Source organism: Heterodontus francisci, chromosome 18 (assembly GCF_036365525.1).
Source record: "Heterodontus francisci isolate sHetFra1 chromosome 18, sHetFra1.hap1, whole genome shotgun sequence".
NCBI lineage: Eukaryota > Metazoa > Chordata > Chondrichthyes > Heterodontiformes > Heterodontidae > Heterodontus > Heterodontus francisci.
The window spans coordinates 26,621,946-26,634,583 of record NC_090388.1 but is presented as its reverse complement, the minus strand read 5'-3'; the positions used below and the strand labels follow the sequence as shown (position 1 = coordinate 26,634,583).

The 12,638-nt window shown below is 40.9% G+C and overlaps 1 protein-coding gene across 4 annotated transcripts in view; it reads left to right on the top strand.

Moving 5' to 3' along the window:
- lrriq1 (leucine-rich repeats and IQ motif containing 1) overlaps window positions 1-12,638 on the top strand; it is a 213,534-nt gene that overhangs the window by 121,781 nt on the left and 79,115 nt on the right. For all 4 annotated transcript variants that reach the window (XM_068050442.1, XM_068050441.1, XM_068050440.1 and 1 more), the window contains 3 exons: window positions 7,378-7,494; window positions 8,811-8,897; window positions 10,861-11,003. In XM_068050442.1, the coding sequence (XP_067906543.1) occupies window positions 7,378-7,494; window positions 8,811-8,897; window positions 10,861-11,003 (347 nt within the window). The remainder of the gene's footprint in view (window positions 1-7,377; window positions 7,495-8,810; window positions 8,898-10,860; window positions 11,004-12,638) is intronic.

Below are 12,638 nucleotides of genomic sequence, written 5' to 3'. Positions count from 1 at the left end.
TAAGTGATAAGTAACATTTGTTCCACACAAGTGCCAGGCAGTGACCATCTCCAATAAGAGACAATCTAACCATCTACCATTGACATTCAATGGCATTACCATCGCTAAATCCCCCACTATCAGCATCCATTGACCAGAAACTGAACTGGAGCAGACACATAAATACTGTGGCTACAAGAGCAGGTCAGAGGCAAAGAATTCTGCACCGAGTAACTCACCTCCTGACTTCCCAAAACCTGTTGACCTTGTACAAGGTGCAAGTCAGGTGTGCGATGGAATACTCTCCACTTGCCTGGATGAGTGCAACTCCAACAACACTCAGGAAGCTCGACACCATCCAGGACAAAGCATCCCACTTGATCAGCACCCCATCCACCAGCTTAAACATTCACTCCCTCCACCACCGATGAACAGGGGCAGCAGTGTGTACCATCTACAAGATGCACTGCAGTATCTCGCTATGCCTCCTTCGACAGCACCTTGCAAACCCCCGACCTTTTTCACTCAGAAGGACAAGGGCAACAGACGCGTAGGGATACCACCATCTGCAGATTCCCCTCCAAGCCACACACCATCCTGACTTGGAAATATATCGCCATTCCTTCGCTGTCACTGGATCAAAATCCTGGAACTCCCTCCCTAACAGCACTGTGGGTGTACCCGCACCAGATGGACTGCAGCGGTTCACGAAGGCAGCTCATCGCCACCTTTTCGAGGGCAATTAGGAATGGTGAACAAATGCTGGTCTTGCCAGTGATGCCGACATCTCATGAAACGAATTTTTAAAAAGACCTCTGAGAACACGATATTCAAATTGCATTTGCAGCCTTTCCTGCTCTTAGCAGGGGTTCGAAAATCTGGCCTAATGTTTCTACTTGTGGGAGAATCCAAAACTACGGACCAAAAATACAAGATAGTTACCAATAAATCCAATCGGGAAATAAGGAGAAATTTCTTTACTCATAGTGGTTAGAATGTGGAACGCACTGCCACAAGAATGATTGAAGTCAATAGCTTAGAGGCGCAAAATATATTCGCCACAATTTTTGGGGGCAGAGACCGCAATTCGTGGAGTGCTGACGCCCGTTCAGATCAAGGTGGTTAAGACACAAAATTCATCTACCTACTTCATCTGAATGATTTTGGTGCAAGTTCCTGAGTCTGCAGTGTTGCTCTCTTCTCAGCACTGCCAGTATGCTCTGCACACAGCAGGTGGCCCTGGCAGCTTTGTTTGCATATTACATAGTATAGGCAGCCTGCTCTTTTTAAAGGCAGCCTATCTCTTAAAGGGATGCTGCACAAAAACAATTACTGCAATGGAAATTCTTCTAAACGGAGCACCAGGGCAGACAGAAGTATGCAGACTGTTGGATGCAAAGCTGGAAGCACTGGTGGTGTAGGTAGGCAGGAGGAGAGATGCCATAGTCTCGGGATCCAGGAGACGCTCAAGGACTGCCCTCAGAGGGGAGTGTAAGCAGGTGGCCAGGAAGGTCAACTGGAGGTCGGAAACCAAGGGTGGTCACCGTCAGTGAATGCATCCGTGCATGACATCTCATATCCATCACACCGCCAACCTGTCACCCTGCTCAATGCATCACGCCCCCATCACTCACCCCTACGGCACCTCACCCTCACACACCAACCAATGCTGCCAGCCTCACACCCACCTCTCACTGCCTCCACTTTTCTCCAGTTATTCAGTTATGGCAGGCACATCACCCAAACAGTGCCATACAACAACTGACATTCTGCCCTCTCTCTTGCAGAACAAGATGGTACACAGTAGAAGAAGTAGAGCAGGGCGAGTGGGGGACAAGGATACCTGCATTTCCTGAGCCCTACAGAGGAGATGGCTCTCAGCATTAAGATGCCGGCTGCGATGGTGCCCGCAACATCCAGCGTCACTGAGAACATTGAGGATGATGGCATCTTTCCTGCCTTATAACACTGCTCAGTTCCCAGCACACCCTCACCCTGCTATCTGGTATGGTGAGCTTTCAGTCAACCAAGAATTGCTGTCTGTCCAGCCACATAAGCCCCAGGAGGAGAGAGAGCAATAGTGCAACATTGATGAAGAGGCTTTGTCACTTGATCTGACACTCGCAGCCACCAACTCAGATACTGGCACTGCACTTGCTTTGGAGGCTGGCAAAGAGTTGGGATCAGCACATGGTGAGTCACCAGACACAACTTGGCTGCAACCAGACCATGGTGAAAGGACGGTTCATTTGCCAGCTGATGAGGATGAGGTGGCATACGAGTACTGCTGCAGAGGACTCAGGTGAGGACCTCGATGGTGCAGCATATAGGAGATCCTGGGTGCAGTGCCTTGCGTGCCAGGTAGCCTCCTGTCAGTGTCACTGAACATAGAGGATTCGAGATCCAACTTGGTAGAGGGGATGGCGCAGAGCATTCCCTCTCCATAGCCTCTGCTCCATCTCCATGTCTTGCTGCAGTCCCAAAGGCACAGGCACTGCTGCCCCATACCTGTTGCAGTCATTGTGTGGACGGGTCACCTACTCCTCTGCTGTCCTTGTGAGGGTGCGGCAATACTCTCTGACAAATGTACCAAAGCACCTCCAAAAGCACTCCAAAATTCTTTCAGACACTTTCAAATGGAAAAAGTTTTAAAACGTTAACATCCCTGCAATCAAGGTGCTTGGCCCTTTAAATAATGCTACTGCAGGGCCCATCTTACTGTTCCATGCTTTTTTTTGGAGTGGACAACTCTGGCATTGTCAGGACTTGTGCTGTCCAAATTTGAAATCCTGGCATCACACAGCTCAATTGACTGATGGGCTGCCAGGATACCGCCACTTCAGCGTGGTTGGGCACAGCCAGGGGATGCAGCTGCATGCGCCAATATTGGTGCCGACACCCGGGGAAGAAAGATGTGCCTTTATAGTGCCACAATTCATTTTCACTCCCTTGTTGTTTTTAACAGGAAACTAGTTGAGTACATGAGTGAAAAGGGACGAGAAAGATATGCAGAAAGGCTGAAATGTGGCAAATGGAATGGGAGGAGACTCAAGTGGATATAAATATCCCAGACTATGGGCGACGCAGTGGTTAGCACCACATTCTCACAGCTCCAGCGACCCAGGTTCGGTTCTGGGTACTGCCTGTGCGGAGTTTGCAAGTTCTCCCTGTGACCACGTGGGTTTCCGCTGGGTGCCCCGGTTTCCTCCCACAGCCAAAGACTTACAGGTTGATAGATAAACTGTCCATTGTAAATTGTAGGTAGGTGGTAGGAGAATAGTGGGGATGTGGTAGGGGATATGGGATTAATGTAGGATTAGTATAAATGGGTGGTTGTTGGTCAGCACAGACTCGGTGGGCCGAAGGGCCTGTTTCAGTGCTGTATTCCTCTATGACTAGTTGGGTCAAATGGCCTGTTTCTGTGCTGTTGATGTAATCTTGGTAACACATTCATAATTGTGTTTTCCAGTGTATTGCACACATAGCAGAATTGTACAATTTTGAAACAATTTGTATGAAATTTTGAAAGCAATGGGCAGCATTGGACAACTGGATGGGGGGATGTGGGAACCTGTTACACCAGATTTCTTCCCATTTTGCACTCATCTTACGTTTCACTGGGAAAGAAACAGTGGACACTAATAATATCCACCAAAAGGATGGAGGTGTTTAAATGACATGTAATGACAGAGTGACATCATGCATTGCTTTTTCTATCATTTTCATCTTGGCAATGCTGAACATTAGGAATACCTGTATATAACAAGTTTCCAGTGTTGCTCAGAGAGGCCCAACACCAGGAAGAATTCCAGTGCCCAATGACAAAGCATCAGTAAAATGAGAGGCAATTAATTAGAAGTTCTACATCTGCAAAATTTGCCATTTTATTGGAGCCAGCAAAACTTTATAAACTGCAAAGCTGTATTCTGATTAAAGTTACTGGAGTCGTCCAACTCCTGCAGCAGCCATTTTTAGCCATCCTCACCCCTCCAGTGGTGAGCTCCCAAAGAAATATATACGAGGCTGACCCCAGAAACTTTGAGGTCAGTAGTAGGTCATTCATTCAAGCAAATGGAAAGTCTATCCTGCCACACTTCTGGCAAATACCAGTGTGTAACCTCAGCTAATCATTTATTTATGGAAGTGTTACTGTGGAACTGAAACATCTGTGTTTTCTTAACAATTCCAAGCAGTTGGAACTTGATTAAAGTGAACATTTAAAATGTCACGTTTCTAGTTAATGAAGTGAAATTTTCCATTGCATTTCTATTAGACAGTATTGAAGAAATGAGGTATCCAATTGAAAGACAAAAGATAAAATTAAACAGCAGATAGTTTTCCTTTATATCCTGTTTATATTGCATTTTATTTTTGTGAACATTATGTGCAGTGTGGGTGATTTCAGCATTTTTCCAATTTCTGGACACACCTGGGGCTGGATTTTCTTCCTGGGGTGCGGGAAACGGAAGTCGGGACTGTTTTCGGGTCCCGAGCCCATTCCCAGGGGGAAACAGTCATTCATTGTGATTTTCATGGGGGAACCCCTTAATTGGAGATGGCTCACCATCCAAATAAGGATAGTGAGCGGGCTTTCGAAGCTGGATCGACAATCAGAGGCCTTGCAGCTTTAAAGAAGCAATAGGCTGTAATAGAGGGTAAGTAAGCAAGAGGGTGCATCAAAACTCTCCAACTTTTTCAAACTTTAGAAGTCAGAGCTCTGTCTACAGTGTCCCAATGTACCAAACTGAAGAACAACGCAATACTTCTCGTGTTCACGGGTGACATTTCTGTTTTCTACACTAACCATCTTCATTAATCTCCTGAGTGAGGTTGTCCAGTTTGAGCTAAATTACATCTTTGTGTGCTGTTTCTTCATGTTCACTGGAAAGTTTCATGCCTAGCATAATTTCATTTGGAATACCATAACAGCTGCCATAGAGCTGATGCTTTTTTCTCATCAGTTGTGACTCGGATTAGCAGTTATAGCTATCTGTCCCCATGCCTCTATTCATCATACCAAACCCTTGCATATCTCAGCTCCTTCTGGTCATATATGTTTTTGCTTTGTGAGGAGAATATTTTGAAAATACCTTTCACTGCTGTGCACCACTTGTCTGTCGTTCACACTTAAGCTGTTCATAATGGAGCAAAGGCGGGAAAATGCATTTGAGATGCCGATCAGTCATGATCTAATTGAATGGTGGAGCAGGCCCAAGAGACTGAATGGCCTTCTGTTCTTATGTTCCTGTTATAAAATGTCTGTTTCCACTTATTGCACATGGAGCATGGAAAAAGAAAGGGCTTCCCAAGAACATATTCATTTTGTTTTTCATATTTTTGGTACATGAGATCTTCACGGAGCAAGATACAGAAAATCTCCCAGAAATATTAGGGAACCAAGGGATTGTGAAAATGAGGAACTGAAAGAACTTAGTATTAATAAAGAGGTGGTAATCGGAAAAATTAATTGAATTGAAGGTTGATAAATCCCTTGGACCAGATGAGCTACATCCCAGAGTGTTGAAGGAGGTGGCTATAGAGATAGTGGATGCATGGTGGTTATCTTTCAAAATTCTATAGATTCTGAAAGGGTTCCTGCAGACTGGAATGTAGCAAATGTAACCCCACTATTTAAGAAAGGAGAGAGAGAGAAAACAGGGGACTACAGACCTGTTTGACATCAGTAGCAGGGAAAATGTTAGAAACTATTATAAAGAATGTGATAACTAGACACTTAGAAAATAATGATCTGATTGGGCAGAGTCAACATGCATTTTTGAGAGGGAAATCATGTTTGATAAACCTGTTGGAGTTTTTTGAGGATGTTACTTGTAACATAGATAAAGGAGAACCAGTAGATGTGGTGTATTTGGATTTTCAGAAAGCCTTTGATAAGGTTCCATACAGGAGGTTATTAAACAAAATTAGAGCACATGGGATTGGGGGTAATATACTGGTGTGGATTCACAATTGAGAGGTAAACAGAGAGTAGGAATAAATGGATCATTCTCTGGATGACAGGCTGTTACTAGTGGGATATCGCAAGGATCAGTGCTGGGGCCACAACTGTTCACAATCTATACAAATGATTTGGATGTGGGGACCAAATGCAATATTTCCAAATTTGCTGATGACAGAAAACTAGGTAGAAATGTAAGTTGTGAAGAGGATGCAGGGAGGCTTCAAGGGGGCTTGGACAGGCTAAGTGAATGGGCAAGAACATGGCAGATGAAATATAATGCGAATAAGTGTGAAGTTATCCACTTCTGTAGAAAAAACAGAAAGCCAGAGTATTTCTTAAATGGTGAGAGGTTGGGAAGTGTTGATGTCCAAAGGGACCTGGGTATCCTTGTTCATGAGTCACTAAAAGCTAGCATGCAGGTGCAGCAATCAGTTAGGAAGGCAAATGGTATGTTGGCCTTCATCGCCAGGGGTTTTGAGCACGGGAGTAAAGAAGTCTTGCTGCAATTGTATAGAGGCTTGGTGAGACTGCACCTGGAGTATTGTATACAGTTTTAGTCTCCTTATCTAAGGAAGGATTTACTTGCCATGGAGGGAGTGCAACGAAGCTTCACTAGACTAATCCGTGGTATAGCGGGATAGTCTTAAGAGGAGAGATTGAGGAAACTGGGCCTGTATTCTCTCGAGTTTTGAAGAATGAGAGGTGATCCCATTGAAACTTAGAAAATTCTTACAGGGCATGACAGGGTGGATGTAGTTGGATGTTTCCCCTGGCCGGTGAGTTTAGAAACAGGGGACATGGTCTCAGAGTATGTGGTTGGCCATTTAAGACTGAGATGAGGAGGAATTTCTTCACTCAGAGGGTGGTGAATGTTTGGAATTCTCTCCCCCAGAGAGCTGTGGAAGCTCAATCATTGAGCAAGTTCAAGACAGAAATCGATAGATATCTGGATACTAATGGCATCAGGGGATATGGGGATTGCGCAGGAAAGTGGCGTTGAGGTAGATGATCAGCCATGATCTAATTGAATGATGGAGCAAGCTCAATGGGATGAATGGCCTACTGCCTCTATGCTCCCCTGAAGCCAGTTGTATAGATTTACCCTAGCTATTTTGTGCTTTGTTCATATTTTTGCTGTCAACTGTAATGAATCTTGAAGGTATTGTACAGTAACTAATATATTTAGGGCTGCGGTAGTGGAATTACCATATTTCATTCAGTTTACAGAAAGGGGGTGGGGGGGGAGTCCTCAGAGCATTTTATAAATACAGTTATTTGCTCATTTTTATCTAGAAATGAATGTATAAATATGCTGCAAAATGGATCATTCAACATTCAGCTCAGTGTAAATGCTGTCATTCCTTTGTTTTCTCATTACTTAGCTTTCAGCACTTTGATATTTATTTAAAAATTAAATACATTGTGGATTTATTTAGGCACATTGGCGAGGCTGTCTCCTACGGAAGAAGTTGTCTCATGCTTTAGCAGCCGTTCAAACTGAGGAAGAGGATGTCTTTGAAGAAGTTAATTTGACTGAATTTACATTTGATGAGGTAAATAAACATCAAAGTATGTGTTCCTCAGAGCTAGCAGTTACTTTTTAAAATAATTACTATATCGTGATGTAATAGAAGAAACCCTTACCTTTTTATGCATTCGTATTTTAAATTGCTTACATGCAAATAATTTTGAAAATTATGCTATACAATATTACTGTGTCAACAAGTGTTTATGTAATAATGCACAACTTAATTATCAGCTGTGTTTGTTAAAAAGAGTTCTCATTTTCTGGAACAAAAGTGATACAAGAACAAAACAGTCTTAAATTTAGCTGCAACTGCTATCAACCAGTCAAATTAGTATTCCCTGACAGCCACACCTCCTGAAAGAATAATATATACGGGATGGAAATAGTTTCACTTTTAGTTTTTTGTTGCCTGTTTCATTGATTATAAAATGAAAGAAAAGCTTTAATTGTGCAGAAGTGATCAAAGGCAACAAATAAGTGGAAATATAAATCTATTTTTTGAAACTATTTTCATTCTTTAACAAAATCTTAGGAGCAGTCTTTTGGAGTGATTAGATTTTATCTGCATACTGTTTTAGATCACACAGTGCCCAAGAGAATAGGGAAATCGTATTTTGGAGGAAGCACTACAAGAAGTGATTCATGTCCATTGTTGGGTAGCACCAAAAATGGGAATTTTGTGCCTTCGCTGTTTTATACAGAGTGTAAGTTGTATTAGCAACTTCTAGCCTGTGGGCAAATTGGAGGCCCTAGAGTTTTAAGAAAAACACCAATTTCCCCCATTTCAATTTCTTCTGTCTTACAAACAGACACTTCAATTAGTGAAATTATTGGGCAAGACATGCTTTAAAAAATCACACTACTTAGAATGACACTACTGATCAACTTAGATGTTATGTTAGACTGTTTGTGGATGCAAAAATTACCACCAGAATTTTTTGCCAACAGTAATTAGTCAGCTTTGCGAAGGAAACCAAGCTATAAATTTCACTTGAAAATGAAATTCTATTGGGAGAAGAACATTGAATTTCTTTTTTAAAAAAAAGAACCTGCAGATAGCATTGTTGTGTTTGGCAAAATAAGCAAAGCCAAAAACATTTTGAAGGATGCGTAGTCCTACTAGTGCCAAAAGCACTTTATAATAGACATTCAATTTATCAATAAAAGCATCTCTGTCAGGTTAACACTGGCATCCTAAAAAAAGATTTTGGCATGCTATGAAGTCCATGTGAACAAGCCTGCTTCATTACCAGTGTCTCTGATATCTTAGGTGTGATTATTTGATTTGTTCTTTCAGTCACTTTACTGAATCTTATCTGAAAAATCTACTTCTTCACTTAGGCCACCTTAGGCAAAGACTGGATAATGCTGGATCCTGAAACTTCTCCCCAAACTCTCTCGAATTTAAACCATTACCAGCAACTAAAGGTAATGTGCTGTGTTAAAGAAACCTGTTAGTTCCATTTCTGATTTCACAGAACTTTAATAGAACATGACGTTAGGGTGATGAAACAAGAAATACAGGGATGTAACAGATGATTACTTCAGAATGCCCTGACACCAGCCACCAGAAACCGATGAAATTTGTCATGTTGCTTTTCTTCCATTTGCTTAAATAAATTTGTTCATTTATTTTGTCTTTCAGTCCTTTACACTGCAATGGCAAATAAGTGATGTGCTACAGCTGTAAATTTGGCACAAGATTTGAAAAAAATGAATAAAAATGTGGTTTGATTTTATAAAAAATGACAGAAGCAAAGTTTCAGACAGACTTGGATAACAATTTGAAGAGTTGTGATAAACCAAAACTTTGCGTTCATTCAAACATCTTAATCAGCAGCAATTTGATTTATCTGTCTGCTTATCCTTTGCATTTTCCATTCTGATATCTGCCATACAGGGGTGTTGAAGGGTTGGTTGAATTTATCCATATGAAGGGAAACATTAGTAGTTATCACACTTTTTGTATGTCTTTACGCATTTGATATTTTAAACCAGAAATGGTTTAATTTTGGGAGGAAAAAAAGGCTAGTAGTAAGAATCATATCCAGTTGTTGGTGAAATGGTGCTGGTGAACAAATTGAAAACTGAGAGAATTCCTAGAAACACTGTTTCCAGTCCTCTCAATAGCTTCTTTTCAGATCACACCACCTGGCAATGGGCTTGGAATTTCACCCATAGTGCTGTAGTGAGGGTGGAATGTAACTTACAAAATATTGGCCTGGCAACATGCTCAGAAGATACTATTACCAGCAAATACTAGAAAGTCAATAAAGATTTACCAGCTCACAGTTTCTTCATTACTAAGAGGTTTTCTTACGCATCAGGATTGCTGATGGTTTTGCCTTTTTTAGTATTTTGTGTTCTGATTTTTATTGCAATCCTTTGCCGGCTGGATTTTCCCATCTAGAGTGGCACTGACACTGATGGTGATTCTGTAAGTCAGTTTAAACTCTCTTGAATGCAGTAATTAGCATCCAGATTTTTATTAGCCCATTTTGTGGTATAATTGTCATTGACTTCATTTTTCCTTTCCAGCTTCTCTGCGACCAAATTTCTCCATTGCACTTTTCTCACAATTGGCAATTTGTACATCAAATAAAAAGTTCAGAAAAGAAAATTAGTTGAGAATCGAGAATAGTATGCAAGTGATTGAAATCCTCCTAACAGAAAAATGGCAACTTCCCATTCCATAGAGAGGAATCTTTTTTTAAAAAAAAAGTTTATTGGTCTATTTTAAAGAAGAAACATTTTCAGTCTGCAGGAAAAAAAAAGTGATAATAAGAAGCTGCTTATCTGGACCTTTGCCTGTGAATGCTGTGTTTTTTTTTTGCTTCTTAAAATGGTTCTTGGGTATACAAAATAATTAAGGGTGTGCAAAAGGTAAATCTGGAATATTACTTTAAATTTAATTGAGAGAGAAGGGTAGGGGAGCGCTGGTTCAAACGGGAAATTATAAATTTAGGCCTGATATCAGGAAATTATTCTTCAAGCAAAGAGCGATCTGGATGGAATTGTGGAAGTGAAAAGTCTGGAATATTTAAAACACAATTGAATGCTGCAATGGGAGAGTTTAGGTATCTCTTTGAATAGTTAAGTTAAACTGAATGGTCTTCCTTGTCCAGAATGATTGTGTGATATTGTGAACAGTTAGGATAGAAATAGAAAAATAGCAATAGAAAATTTCCTGATAGTGAGCCAAGTGTGCAAAAGTGAATTATGCAGCAATTTGACAAGTTTCGAAACAGCACTTTTCATTGATCTCTACTTACCAACCTGTTAAATTATTTTTTTTCCAGAAAGAATGAATATATAATAATTTGTTGAAGCACACCTGTAGTATATCATTATTATTTCCTGAATACCAAGCTGTATTATAAATGTTTTCCAGACTCCTGTTCGTAATACCACTGATTCATTTGGTTTACCAAGGCACCTGCAACAAGCATGGCATGGTGATGATATCAATACTGCTGAAAAATTTGGATCTCCGTCCTATTCACCAGCAACTACCAGTATTCTGCACTCTCCCAGGTAGAAACTGACTAAATATCGAACTATGTTGAAGTGTGTTTTGTTGTAAGGATACACTGTGGCCCAATTTTAACTTTGTAACTGAATGGGTTTTGAATGAGTTAAAGTCAGGCCCTCTGTGTCAGTGTTTTTTTTCCTATCAAGAGTAGATATTTAAAACTTAATTCACCTTGAACATGGTAGTAGAATTATCAGATAATAACTTATGATCATGTTCATGTATACTGTCTTATAGGAATCTATTCAACTGTACAGTTGGTATTTTTTGACAGAAGAACAACAGACACAGCATTAATTGAAAGGATTGAGTGCTTGTGACAGCAGATCATACTTCTTTTCCCTTTATTTTCTGAGTGAATCTTTTTCTCATTGGTTTTATTGAATTCTGACTTTTACTGACGAGTTTCAACATACACAGTTTTTACTCAATAAGCTGACCATTCATATTGCTGAGCTGTGAATTATCTAGTGTACTCTTGAATAATTTTTATCAGTTTATTTTCCTTGCATCCGGGAACTTAATGGTGATTCTCCGAACTCAGATCTTCAAATGTTATATTGCACATTATTCTTGGCAGTGTAACCGTATTAGCTCATTTGTTTAACTGTACCGCAGAAATGCTTTTGTTATAAAATTTAGCGACAGTGATCTAACAAAGTAGCATACTGATTTTTTTTTCATCCTGTTATGCTGGTTGCCTATACGGTACATTGTCCAGTCTTCCTGGTATAGGTTTGGTGGACCTGAAATAAAGTATTATACAAAAATGTCCATGAACATGAGATAGATCATTTGGTTGCAATATTAGGATGGATAAAATACGAATAATACTGCATCTGGGATGACCTGATACAGCTGCCGGGTGGTGGGGGGGGGGGAGGGGGGGGTCTTGCTTTTGTTTCAGATAAGAACAAAAAAGAACACCTTCACCACATGATTTGACAGTTTGTGTATTTGACATGGTGCATTAATTTGGTGCATGAAATTACAGTTTATTTTAGAATGTGGAATGCTTTGCCACAAGTGGCTATTGAGGCAAGGCTATAACCTAATTTAAAATGGAATTATGTAAATATTTGAAGAGGGATAATATAAAGATTGGACAGACTAGGGTTGTTTTCCTTAGAACAGAGGAGGCTGAGGGGTGACTTAATTGAGGTATACAAAGTTATGAGGGGCCTAGATAGAGTAGACAGGAAGGACCTGTTTCCCCTAGCAGAGAGGTCAATTACCAGGGGGCACAGATCTAAGGCGATTGGTAGAAGGGTTAGAGGGGACATGAGGAAAAACTTTCTCACCCAGAGGTTTCTGCCTCCACCACCCTGAATTCTTTTAAAAGATACCTGGACATGCACCTGAAGTGCTGTAACCTGCAAGGCTATAGACCAAGTGCTGGAAGGTGGGATTTAGATTGGGCGGCTAGTTTTGTTTTCCGGCTGGCACAGACACGATGAGCTGAATGGCCTCCTTCTGTGCTGTATTTTTTCTATAGTTCCATTAAAAAAAAACAGGCAGGGAAGAAACAGAGAATTGGTAATAGAGCAGATGAGACTGATTATGGTTTGTTTAATCTGGTGTGAACTGGAAAATACGGCCTCGAAGTGGTGTTGGAAGCCTTACTGCCCCAGTAACAC